We start from the raw sequence: 13,187 nt of genomic DNA on the forward strand, positions 1-13,187 counted from the left end.
CTCCCTCAGCTTCACCCTTTGTGTCCCTTGGGGTTTCTCCTCTCTAACTCCCATGCTGGGTGCTCTTCCTATGCACACTCACTCCCTGGAGAAACTCACCCAGTCCTGTGGCTTCACTGACACTTACAGATCTCTACCTCCATCCAAACTCGCTCCCCAAATCAACTGGGTATGGATTCGCATTCCTAATAGATATCTGTAACTTAGCAAGTCCCCAGTCCAATTCCTCATCTCCCTTCCCAAAGCTGCTCCACCCAGTTTTATCGTGGTGCTCTAGCAAATTCACACCTGACTCCTACCTTTTCCTCACACCTCTCGGAAATCCCATTTACTCTAAACGAAACAATCCCCCAAACCAACCAATTATCAACAAGTCCGTAACTACCACCCTGGCCTAAGTCCCCATCCCTCTTACTCACATCCTCCCTTTCTCACTCTGTTCCAGTCACACTGTTCTCCTCTCGTGGTTTCCACACACCAGACATGTGCTGGCCTCTGCTCATGCTGTTTCCTCTGCCCAGAACACTTTCACACATAGCCACTTAGCTAACTTCCTCACGTCCTCCTATTCTCTGTTCAGATCTCTTCTCAATAACCCCTACCCTGATCACATTTAATTCTGCAACTGCACTCCCCCATCCTAACACCCTTACTCTTTTCCCCCCATAAGTCACCATCTTCTAACCTACTATGTAGTTTATTTACTCCTTATACCTTATACATTGTTTACTGCCTACCTCTCTCTGATAGAACGTAAGGTCCTTATTAAGCAATTATTCACCGTCACTCACTGTTATTCAGTGATGTATATCTACCAAGCAACTAAATAATCCCTGGCACAGAGTAGGCAGTCAATAAATATTTGTCAAATGAATGAATGTACATTGTTGAGGATTAACCTCCACAAAAATTATAACAGCCTTATATATATAGCATCAATGTACCCGAATGGTCTCACTATCTAGATCCCATTTCTGACCCTCAAACACCCCTCTGCACTAAGGCTCCAAAAATACGAAACCTGAAGGCTCAACATCTACTTACATAAAAGCATACTAATATAACCAACTATACTCAAAGAATTTATTTTCACAAACTAATCTCAAATATCACCACCTATTTAGTATTCTTGACACAAACATTTAAACCAGAATCTAATCGTAAGGAAGCATTTCTGACAAACCTGGATTCTAGGACATTCTGGAACAGCTTAATTTATTTGGACTTACTTAAATATCAAAATCATGAAACACACACACAAGGGGGAACATTCTGGATTAACAAAGCAATGACCACCACATACAACATGTAATCCTTGATTTGATCATGGACAGAGGATTACTATTTCAAAATAAAAAAGCAAGGAAGAGAAATTAATCTCAAAAAAGACACCACCACATACTCAAAACTTTGTCTGGATTAGGAGTGGAATACCCTGAAACTAGAAAATGGATTTTGTAACAAATTTGTAATTTAACTCTGGATTTGTCTAAAACACAAAATAGTACAGTTCTCTAGGTAGAGTCAGCTGCAGGGGAAATCTGACTCAGACCACAGAACAGGGCCTGACGCACAGGCATGGGGACCCTGGTGACCGCCACTGCAGCCTTGGGCTGTCGGGGCACGGCCCAGCCAGGTGGGGCTGCATCAAGAAACAGCCACGAGCTTCTAACCAAGTTCTTGGTTCCTTCACTTCGATACAAATTCTAGATTATCCAAAAAGCCTTGAAAGCATTTACCTATTAATGCTAGTGGAGTAAGATCATCTTTTTAAAATCTTCACATCACAAGCCCAAATTCTGTGGCTATGTTCCCCTATATATACCACAAGACAAGCACTGGGTAAAGATGAATATTTATTCACTTTACAAAGAGAATGGTATTAAATTGCCATAAACAGCTCCATTTATAGACAAATATAACTATACATTACACCAGTAGCTGACTCTAACCTTCCCAAGATACTTATATGGCTCCAGCTCTATCAGTTGAGCACAGCAATCTGTCTGCCACCGATGTCAGAAGTCCCTCAGAGATAATGGTTTTATGTTTTACATATTCACAGGTGGAAAAAATAAACCCATCTCCCCAGCCCTTTCTCAGAGTTGAGCTTCCATCTGCATGTTCCCTAGAATGCACTAAGCAAATACTGGTTCATTCTTTAAGAAAAAAAAAGAAAAAAAGAAAAAAATTACTGATAATTTGAAAAGGCTTTTGTAGCACACCAAAATACTTCTTTATACATACATAAAAAATCTTGAGTTGGATTTATTTTAAGGTAAACATACCCTAACACTGTGAAGAGTGGGTAATGAAAAGGAACACATTAAATTACAGAATTATAAAAATATTTTCTTTGGAAAAAAATTCCAACAAGGTTATCATTAATATCTAAAACCAAAGAGGAAAAATAAACAATTGTTCTTTGATCCATTAGTAATTTAAATAAAAATGGAAACCTCTTCAAAAGCAGCTATAACTGAATCTTTTTTAAAAAGTTGCAGGTAATGAGCACTTCTAAATCTATACACTGATGATTCTTTACAGGCAACTTGCAGTCAAGAAAAGTCCTTAATATGGCTAATTCTTTAGTTTTTCAATTATCATAATTTTTTGTTTTAAAAAAATATTTCACATGACAGCTGAAAAAATAAGCGGTTGTTTTGGGGAAGCACTCCAAATATTCAATCCGACTCAAATCTGATTACCACAATTAATAGAGAAGTTAGGGATACTGGTGATTTTATTATTTTTTAATCACAATCATTTTTACTTGTTTTTAGTTTATCCCTTCATATTTTATGAAAATGTACCAAATTAAAATTTTTTCACTAGTGCTGCTTCATATCAGGATGTGATGAAAGATACCAACCTGAGATAAGAGCTGACTCCTTCACAAAAGTCCAGTTCTTGAACCCCTACATGGGAAATGTCTTTATCTTCACTTATGTCAATTCTTGGCATTACCAATCATACTAGGATATTACATTATAAAAATATACCATATACTGGACACTCATGTCAGTACATTGCAGAAAATGTATCTATTTACTGTGTAAAGTTTATTAACATTTGAATGAAACTCTCTTATTTACACAGTTAAGTCTGGGGTGCTCAGGACAGCTAAGCGGCATGGAAGCCACCCTTAGGAATTTGGAAATGTGCAGCGGTCCTTGGCATCTGTCACAGAGACAACCCTCCATAGGAGAACTCGGCAGCAGTGGGAAAGGTGAGCCAGTTGACAGTTCGTTTGGCTTGTTCTTCTCTGTTCATTCCTCTTCACTTTCATTTTCAGGATCTAAATCAGAATCTCCATTTAATTCCTTCTCACTTGCCACATCTCTGTCCTCAGCATTTTCTTCATCTTTTTCTTCAGCATCCTCTTCTTCCTCTTCATTCTCTTCATCAACATCCTCATCTTTTTCACTTCCTTTCTCTTCCTCATCTTCATCCCAGTTATCCTGGTAGAAATATTAAGCAAGGAAAGCATGATTGAAGGCCTCATTCTTAGAGTACAAAGATATAAGGTAAATTTATGTACCAGGAAACAAAATTACTCACATCAGACTCCTTATCTGCTATTTCATCATCAGACTCCTCTTCAGAAGATTCTGTAAAGAAGGGGGACACTCAGCTTTAATTTTGTGATCAAAGCAGAGGGCACAGCCCAGAAAACCAAAAAGAATCGGATTCCTGAATTCATTTTCAGAAATACATTCAGCTATCATCCAAGAAGGAATAATGTTTATATTCTTACCTGCATAAAAGCATATGTATTATATCATACCATCAAGATCTCACTGAGCAGGACGGAAGTATCAAAACCCTAACAAAATCCCATTTAAAAAACTAAGCCATTGTAAATTAACTATACTTCAATAAATAATCAAAAAAAAAACCCCACACATAAAAACAGCTAAGCTGAGGACGTGGAGAAAAGGAACCCCTGTGCACTGTTGATGGGAATGTAAACTGGTTTAGCCGCCATGGAAAATAGTACAAAGACTCCTCAAGAAATTAAAAATAGAACTACCATATGATCTACTAAGTCCACTTCTAAATATATATCAAAGGAAACAAAATCAGGATCTCAGATATAAGTGCACCTCCATGTTCGTTGCACCATTATTTACAATAGTCAGAACATGGGACAACTCAAGTGTCCACTGTTGGAAGAATGGATAAAGAAAATGTGATACACACACACACACACAAAATGTTTTATTATTCAGCCATGTAATAACAGGAAATCCTGCCCTTTGCAGCAACAGGGATGGACCTTGAGGGCCTTGTGCTAAGTGAAATAAGTCAGACAGAAAAAGATAAATACTGTATGATCCCACTCACATGTGGAATCTACAAAAACCAGACTCAATGATACTGGGAACAGAATGGTGGTTGCCAGAGGTGGCAGAGAGGAGTGGAGGAAATGGGTGAAGGTCAAAAGATACAAACTTCCAAGATAAGATAAGTCAGGCCTGGGTACTTACTTAATGCACACCATGGTGACCATAGTTAGCAACACTGTATTGTTTATTTGAGAGTTGCTAAGAGAGTCAATCTTAAAAGCTCTCATCACAAGAACAAAAAATTTATAATTGTACAGTGATGGATGTTAACATTGTGATCATCATTTCACACAATATATACACACAGGATCATTATGTTGTACCCCCTAAAACAAGCACAATGTTATATGTCAATTATATCTCAATAAAAGGAGGAAAAAAAAATCACAAAAAGTGTAATTAATTAATTCAGGTATGCTTTTATGTTCTTCAGGTTCAGTTATATTTTATAGTTTTCTCTATATTTTGTTTCCCTGGTGGCGCAGTGGTTGAGAATCTGCCTGCCAATGCAGGGGACACGGGTTCGATCCCTGCTCCAGGAAGATCCCACATGCCGAGGAACAACTAAGCCTGTGCGCCACAACTACTGACCTGCGCTTTAGAGCCCGTAAGCCACAACTATTGAGCCCATGTACTGCAACTACTGAAGCCCACGCGCCTAGAGCCTATGCTCCGTAACAAGAGAAACCACGGCAATGAGGAGCCCGCACACCACAACCAAGAGTAGCCCCCACTCACCGCAACTAAAAAGAAAGCCCACACACAGCAAAAAAGACCCAACACAGCCAATAAAATAAATAAATAAATCTATATATATAAAAAAAAGAATCCTTCTGCCAATGCAGGGGACACGGATTTGAGCCCTGGTCTGGGAAGATCCCACATGCCACAGAGCAACTAAGCTCGTGCACCACAATTACTGAGCCTGTGCTCTAGAGCCCGAGAGCCACAACTACTGAGTCTGCACGCCTAGAGCCCGTGCTCCGCAACAAGAGAAGCCACTGCGATGAGAAGCCTGCACACCGAAAGAAGAGTAGCCCCCACTCGCTACAACTAGAGAAAGCCCACAGGCAGCAACAAAGACCCAAAGCAGCCAAAAATAATTAAAAAGAAAAACTTAAATTAAAAAACTTTTAATTAAAAAAAAAACCTAAAAATAAATAAATACATGACATCAAGGTCCACTCTAGCAAAAACAAAACAAGACAAAACAACAACAACAACAAAAAAAGAGATTGTGTTTCATTTTTTAGGGGTATTTCTGGTACTTAGTTGTTTTTGGTTGCTGCTATGAATTAGATCTTTTTTCCTAATACATTTTCTGACTGGGACATTATGGACATAAATACACTATTGGGACATAATAATGCTACCAATTCCTTTTTGCTAGATCTTGGTATCCACTAAACTTGCTTACTTGCATATCTTAATGACGTAATGTAAATTCTGCTGTATTTTCTATGTGGAGAAGACTAATAACTGCAAGGTCCAATGTTCTGGAATTCATTTCTTTCATAAAGTACAAGGCAGGATATCCAGAAGCAATAAAAGGTACATTATTATGGGAATGCTTCTAAACTTTATGTTTGATGTAGATTAAGGAAATTCCTTTAAATTCTTAGGTTGCTTAAATTATAAAATAATGAGATGTACAAAGACTGAATTTCACCACATTATTTTTCAGTATCTATCAAAGTAATATAGTGTTCACAATAACTTGTTAACGTGGTAATAACTACATTAACATACTTCTTGATGCTAAATGATCTTACAATCTTTAAATAAATTCTACTTGGTAATGACGTATTATTTTACTTGAGCACTTCTATAATCAATCTGATGGCCTGAAATGCTATTTTTTTGACTATACTTGTCTGGTTTTGATCCATAAAATGCCTAAATTATCTGTACATGACAAAAATGACTTTTTCCTTAAAAGACTGACGAAAGTCACTTATAAAACATGTGTCCGGTACCCTGTGTGGAAAGGTTTTGATTAAATCAATTTAAAGCTATTAGCTTGTTCAAGGTTTCTACTTTTTATTTATTTATTTATTTTTTGGGGGGTACACCAAGTTCAATCATCTGTCTTTATACACATATCCCCGTATTCCCTCCCTTCCTTGACTCCCCCCCATCGAGTCCCCCCCCAGTCCTCCAAGGCATCTTCCATCCTCAAGTTGGACTCCCTTTGTTATACAACAACTTGTCAATTTTGGTCACTGAAGTTTCAAGAAATTACCTGTGCCAGACAGGTTTTTTGTGTTGGCACAGTTTGTTCATAATGTTCTTCTATGTAAATCTCTTCCATACTGAAATGCCCTTTTTTGTTACTGTATTATATTTATGCCTTCTCTTTTTTTATTTGATCACATTTTTGCCAGTTTTGCTACAAGCTTGCCCATTTTATTAGGGAAGGTGTGCCAAAGCACAATCTTACTCACACTGATATTTTTACAAAGTCACATAACTGAGTCAATGTCAAAGACTAAATGTTTAGCCTACGCACTCTTAAGCCTTACCTTCTTCATACACCAACTTTGCCTTCTGTGCAGGACAAGTTGGTCCCTTTGTTTTTTCTGCCGCTGTAACCTGAAAGATAAGCAAGTGCTATTGTGAAATGGAGTGTAAGTTTATCTCAAGTATCACAACCTTCCCCAACAGTAAACTCATCCTCGACCACTATAACGGATGACCTCAATACAATGAAGATCAAATACAGGGCAAAAGGTAAGCTCGTCAAATACAAGAAAGAAAGAATTACTCTACAAAAGTTGAAAATACTTTTAAGGCAATCCAATTTCTTTCTGTGACAAAAACCTAAAGAAATACCCTGTGACTTGTTGTTCACAGCACCACAACCATTCTAACTGTATTAACAACTGAAACATGATGGTGAGAACCTCTGAGTTAAAGTTGACACAGGCACAACTAAGTTTCCTTACTGTCAAATACATAACATTTCCTAGTTAAAGACTAGATCCTGATTTACCAATTTTTTACTGAAATAGGGCACTTTCAACATTCAGGTAAACAATCCTTATTCCTCTCTCCATTCCTATCACATTCAAAAGTTTAGCACAAAACAATCTGATTTACTCACTTGCGTGATTAGAAGGATGAGCTTTCCGTGAAGGTGGGAAAGTTTCTGAAAAGTTCTTACTCTGCTTTCCATTAACTGGTACAGTGTCCCCAGCTGGGGTACCAGGTCAGGCAACTAAGGAACAAAACAAACAAACAAAGATACTTTTTGATACTATTATAATAAAACATAGATAGCAAATATATAAATCATGCTCAGATATGCCTGAGTATTCAGCCCCAAGCAAATGTGTGCACTTTCAGTAGCAGTGACTGCTTGTCACATAGCCTAGCAACACCTCAAATTTTCAGAGGCCTTTACTGTCCTAACAGCAAAAAAATTAACACATTTTAAAAAATAATAATGATACAAGGTCAGAAGGAGAAACTGTAAGGTAAGACAAACTGCAGGCTGGGACATCTTTGCGTTGATCATACTATTTCAGAGAAGGTCAATTTAAAGGAGACACTAACTAAAAAGTACCCTCAACCACATACCTCTGGGCTAAAAAGGGCTTCACCCCGAAACTTCCTCTCTGATGATATCACATTATCTATCTCTACCATTAGGCCCCAGCAGCTAGAGGAAGCTTTTCACAGTTTCCGGAGACCAGCAGCACAAAGTGACAGAATACAAAGCTGACCTTACAGTATTTCAAACAAACTTCCTGTTAATGAATCCTCTGAGTTATAATTCAGAAATTAAAGCAGGAAATTATTTTATTTGTCCCTCCAGAGCTGGAGAAACAGGGACCCCACTCTTTGCCCTTTCATTAGGCTTTACTTGCCCTCCTATCTATGACACTGGAGTAAATAGGAGTGTTACATTCAAATGTTAAACTTTAACAGTAAAAATGAGTGTCTGTACATTACTAAAGCCCCCATGCCTAGCACAGTCCTTGACTTAGAGAAGGTACTTAAAGATATCTGATAAGGAAGGAAGAAATGACGGAAAGATGGAAGAAAAGCACTGTTTTCTGAGGAGAGAGAACTGTTTTTGGGCTGTGGAGTCCACCCTATACAGTACTTCCACGGTCTATTCTGCCCTGATCTAGAATGTTATACAGCTACTACTCCAGTAGTTGTACTTTAGGAGTTGATTCCAGAAGGGATTTCATTTTAAGTCCTCCTAGGGCTCTTTTCACTTCTAAGCAATTCAATGAGGTCACAAAATGAGTGTCGTCCTATGCTGGTGGTGATCGCTCCATGCCCATCACCATGCCACTGCCCCCAATTCAACTCCCAAGATTTCTGTAAGCAGGGAAACCCAATATGCATTCTTACTGTTTCTTGTTTCTTCCCCCATTTTAACATCCTGACAGAGATCTCCACAGACATACAAAGAACGAACTGCCGAACTCAGAACAGGTTATCCAATAGGTTCCCCTATCTCAAACTACTGAAGGAAAAGGAGCCTGAGACAGAGAACAAGGGACAGTGATCAGGCAAGAATTTGGTGAAACTGTGTAAGAAAGGAAGAGTTATAGTTTAACAAGTAATTAAAAATTTTCAATTATCCACTAAAATCGTTTAAGAAAACCCATTGTAAGGTGCTAGATAATCAAATAAAAGAAAAAGTCAAATGTATAATTTTATTTCTAGCTTAAACTATAACTAAATTAATGATGTGGCAATAACCCAACTCATATTGTGACATACAAAGCTGTTTCTTTTCTGGTGTTGCTTTAAGATTTTATGTTCCCTCCCTTCCACCTGTATAGGTAATCAAGAGCTGACAGTAGCTCCAGCAAAAAGTCAGGTTTTAGATATTTATTGCATTTGTATCACAAGCTACCCATTTTCCTCTTGAGACAAGATAAGACAGACATGTCAGCATAAATATAAACTTCAAAAAGCTACTAAGCTTTAGAAGGGGATGGGAGAGAGACATACAACGTAACGTAATTTTGCTAAATAGGTTATGTATACAGAAAAACATCTGAAGGCTACTACGTAACTTTTCTCCTTTCTGTATTTTTCAAGTTTCTCTACAGAACATATATTACTTTCAAAATCTGGGCCAAAAAAAAGACCAGTTTATAAAAGCTAAAAATGATGACAATATGACATTGCACCTGGGGAAAAAACAAAATCTTTAAAAGCAGCAGCTGGTGGTTGAAGGGTAGATGGAGAGAAAATGGTTTTGTTAAGCCATCAGTTTATAATCCTTATCAAAGCCCAACTATTCACCAACTACAGCTGAAAAGACTTACTGTGGATAAGTAGGATGCATGGACCGTTAACACACATTTTAGCCACTGAACCATTAAAACAGCACTGGAAAAAAAAATACAAATCAACTAATAGTCACAAATTGAAAATTAAACACAATGAAGTTATAAAGATCTAGAAAACGACTCAAATAAATAAACCACTGTATGACAGTCCTTTCTTTGTTGCTCTGGGTCTACGTGAGGTCTGTGTAATACACAAATCTTTTGGGGAAGGTAGGGGGTAGTAGGATGGACTAGGTAACAGAACAAAAATCCCTTCCTCTAAAATAATTCAACTCCAGATATAAAACCAATGCTTTACATCGTAATTAGCTGATACCAACGCAGTAACTGGGCTCAGCTGACTCTGCATTTTATGCTCATGATATCTGAGCCCATCATACTCGTCATCAGGTACAAACAGCAAAAGACGTCCACACCAACACCAAAAGACAAATAGAGACCAAAAATGTAAGCCGGGCCTCATTAATGCAATCTTTAGCTTTCCTTTGTGAGCTCCAAAGGCTAACTGAGCCTATCAGGAAAAAAAACTTAGAAAAGAAAAACTATATTATAGACAACGATAATACTACAGTACAAGCTTAGATCTTTGAGATATCAACACCCTATCTAAATATTTAATCATCAAATTAACAAAAAAGACCCACAAAATTTAGTTATATAAAATCTTTCCCTATAGTGTCTTGGCAACTATCAGAGGCTGACCAAGTTCTACAAATGGCCAGTTTTACATATCATGATTAGGCCTCAATCATTAAATAAGACTAACCCACTAAATGACCTGATGATAAAGCCGAAAAACCTCAAATTTTCTAAAGGAAGGAAAAAAACAATAATATAATCTTAGAAATAAGAATCATTCAATTTAAAGAAAGTGCAGAGAGCAATATTTGACACTTTAAAAGTTTTATTAGTAAGAATTTGAGGCTACCTCAAGTTTCACCTGTAATTTCATGCTGTCAGACACTGTTGCTTTTAAACAATCACATTTAAAATATTTATAAAATCAAAGCAATTTAAGTTGCCTAAACGTCTTACCTATTAGGATGTCCTTGTAACCTCTTTGTAAGCTGAGGAGGAGAAAAACAGTATTAGCAACAGTACCTCAGAGGCAGCCAATCTCTATCAATTCCCACAATAACATCCATAAGAACAAAGGAAAAGAATGACTGTATTAGGAAATCATTATTCTTAAATTCCCTAACTCCTAAATGTTCAACCAATTTAACATAATCTAGGAATACATGCCCAAAATAAAAGTAATTACCTGATAAAAACCTAGGCTAGGATGTATGTGAATGAATGTTCAGAATAGACACAAAGACAGAAAATAGACTAGTGGTTACCAGAAACTGGGAGTAAGGACAAATCGGGAGTGATTAATGGGTACAGGATTTCTTTTTGGTGTGGCAATTGCACAATCTATAATATATTATAAAACACTGAACTATACACCTTAAAGGTATGTAAATAATATCTCAATTTTTAAAATACATAGAAAAAAATCCAAGTTAGACAAATTTTGTCTGAGTAGCTCTAGTGATGGTCTATCATCCCCTCTAAATACCCTGCTTGCTTACATACTGCAAATACATTTCTCTAAATACTGGATTTTGTCTTTGAGTCATAGCATCAGGACCTTAAAATGAAAAGCGTACTCAGTTACCTCTTGCAACAACGGAATAACAGCATGCAGGGGCATCCTTAATACAGTTCTCTTTATTAGGTTTAAATTCCTAGTTTGAAGTACTTTCTGTGAGGAAAAAAAATGTAAATAAGCATACTCAGAAACTAAGGACACTACAGGGAATACTGTCAGTAAAAATGATCTTAAAAACCAAGCAATAAAGTACCAAGTGAATTTTAGCAAATAAAAGTTGGGACTAAGTGGAGAACGTTATGTCTTATGGCTATAAGACAAGTACGGTCTTCAAGTAACAGGACATTTACTCCATCAAACAAGTTTCTGCTCTACAATTTCTAAACTCTTATAAGCTAATTTTTGATATAAAACAAAAAAGAATACCTCCAGACATTTAAGTATAGATATATACACCACTTTAGAGAAGTTTTCAAACCTTTGTTTTTATGAAATTAGTCATATCCACACAAGAGTGAGCAAAACATACTATAATCACATTTACAAGGAGACATACCTTTTAAATGTTTCTGATAAAATTTTAAGCCAATCAAAAGATCACATAATGAGTGCTTGAGTTAAAACCATTTAAGGCTGAAACCCAGTCTCCACCCCACGTTATATTATAGAAAAGGAGATAAGAGCACATTCGTGCAAATTCTGGCAGGCCTTTCTATTTCTCCAAACCCCACAGAGATGCTTCATCTATAGGAGAGGGTGGGAAACAAGTCCTTTCAGGTTTCAAAATCCAGATACCTCTTTCCTCTTTAATACTTTTAAATATTTATCTTTCAAAAGTGTTTACTACTAGAGGAACTTCCCTAATGGTTGGTGCATGCTATGTTTGGGGGGCTGCTGTTGCTATAAAGATCATGTTCAGGACATAAACAGTAGATGTACTGCAGGGCAAAACAGACATTTTCAACGTACTTTAATGGTCCTAACATACCCTTTCAGAATTCTCTACGGATTTTATTTGCTTGTAAAAATATCTTTACACCAAGCCCTTCTAAATCTATCAAGTACTATTTAAAAACTATCTCTGGGACTTCCCTAGCGGCACAGCGGTTAAGAATCTGCCTGCCAATGCAGGGGACACAGGTTCGATTCCTGGTCCGGAAAGATCCCACATGCCGTAGAGCAACTAAGTCTGTGTGCCACAACTACTGAGCCTGTGTGCCACAACTACAGAAGCCCGCGTGCCTAGAGCCTGTGCTCTCGCAACAAGAGAAGCCAGTGCACTGAGAAGCCTGTGCACTGCAACAAAGAGTAACCCCCGCTCTCCATAACTAGAGAAAGCCTGCATGCAGCAATGAAGACCCAAGGCAGCCAAAAATTAAAAAAAAACTATCTCTGACATAATTACAAAGTTTATTATGCAAAAAGAAAGAAAAGTTTTTATACATAATCACTGGGGAACTGAGGGTCTGGACTGTCCTAATATTTTCATTTTCAAATAATCAGAATAACAAGATGCAAAACAAAATATGTTGAGAACTTAATAATTCACAAGGTGTCTGATGATAATAAATAACCCTCAAATCACCTATTATAAATCAGTTATCACAAAGTTCCAACCATGTACAAGTTACAGGGAACATGTCTGAACTAGTCTATAAATACTTTTTTAAAAAAATTGGACTACAATTGCTTTACAATGTTGTGTTAGTTTCTGCTGCACAATGAAGTGAATCAGCTGTATGTATACATATTCTCCCTCCCCCCTCATCCCACCCAACAAGGTCATCACACAGCACTGAGCTGAGCTCCCTGTGCTATACAAGCAGGTTTCCACTAGCTAGCAATTTTACACATGGTAGTGCTTATATGTCAATCATAATCTTCCAATTCATCCCACTCCCCCTTCCCGCTGTGTCCACACAT

At 37.3% G+C, this 13,187-nt stretch overlaps 1 protein-coding gene across 2 annotated transcripts in view; it reads right to left on the bottom strand.

The window, feature by feature from the left end:
- Window positions 1-1,839: 1,839 nt before the first annotated feature.
- Window positions 1,840-13,187, bottom strand: part of WDR43 (WD repeat domain 43) — a 44,555-nt gene continuing 33,207 nt past the window's right edge. The window contains exons 12-19 of one of the 2 annotated variants that reach the window (XR_009054616.1): window positions 11,331-11,417; window positions 10,703-10,734; window positions 9,644-9,707; window positions 7,453-7,566; window positions 6,872-6,941; window positions 3,562-3,611; window positions 2,873-3,461; window positions 1,840-2,159 (exon numbers count right to left, since the gene is read on the bottom strand). Coding sequence is in view for 1 of the 2 variants with exons in the window: in XM_057741043.1 (XP_057597026.1) it covers window positions 3,270-3,461; window positions 3,562-3,611; window positions 6,872-6,941; window positions 7,453-7,566; window positions 9,644-9,707; window positions 10,703-10,734; window positions 11,331-11,417 (609 nt within the window). In the remaining variant the exon portion in view is untranslated. Of the gene's footprint in view, window positions 3,462-3,561; window positions 3,612-6,871; window positions 6,942-7,452; window positions 7,567-9,643; window positions 9,708-10,702; window positions 10,735-11,330; window positions 11,418-13,187 lie in introns of both variants that reach the window. The other variant, XM_057741043.1, reaches the window with a different exon arrangement.

Source organism: Hippopotamus amphibius, chromosome 7, assembly GCF_030028045.1.
Source record: "Hippopotamus amphibius kiboko isolate mHipAmp2 chromosome 7, mHipAmp2.hap2, whole genome shotgun sequence".
NCBI lineage: Eukaryota > Metazoa > Chordata > Mammalia > Artiodactyla > Hippopotamidae > Hippopotamus > Hippopotamus amphibius.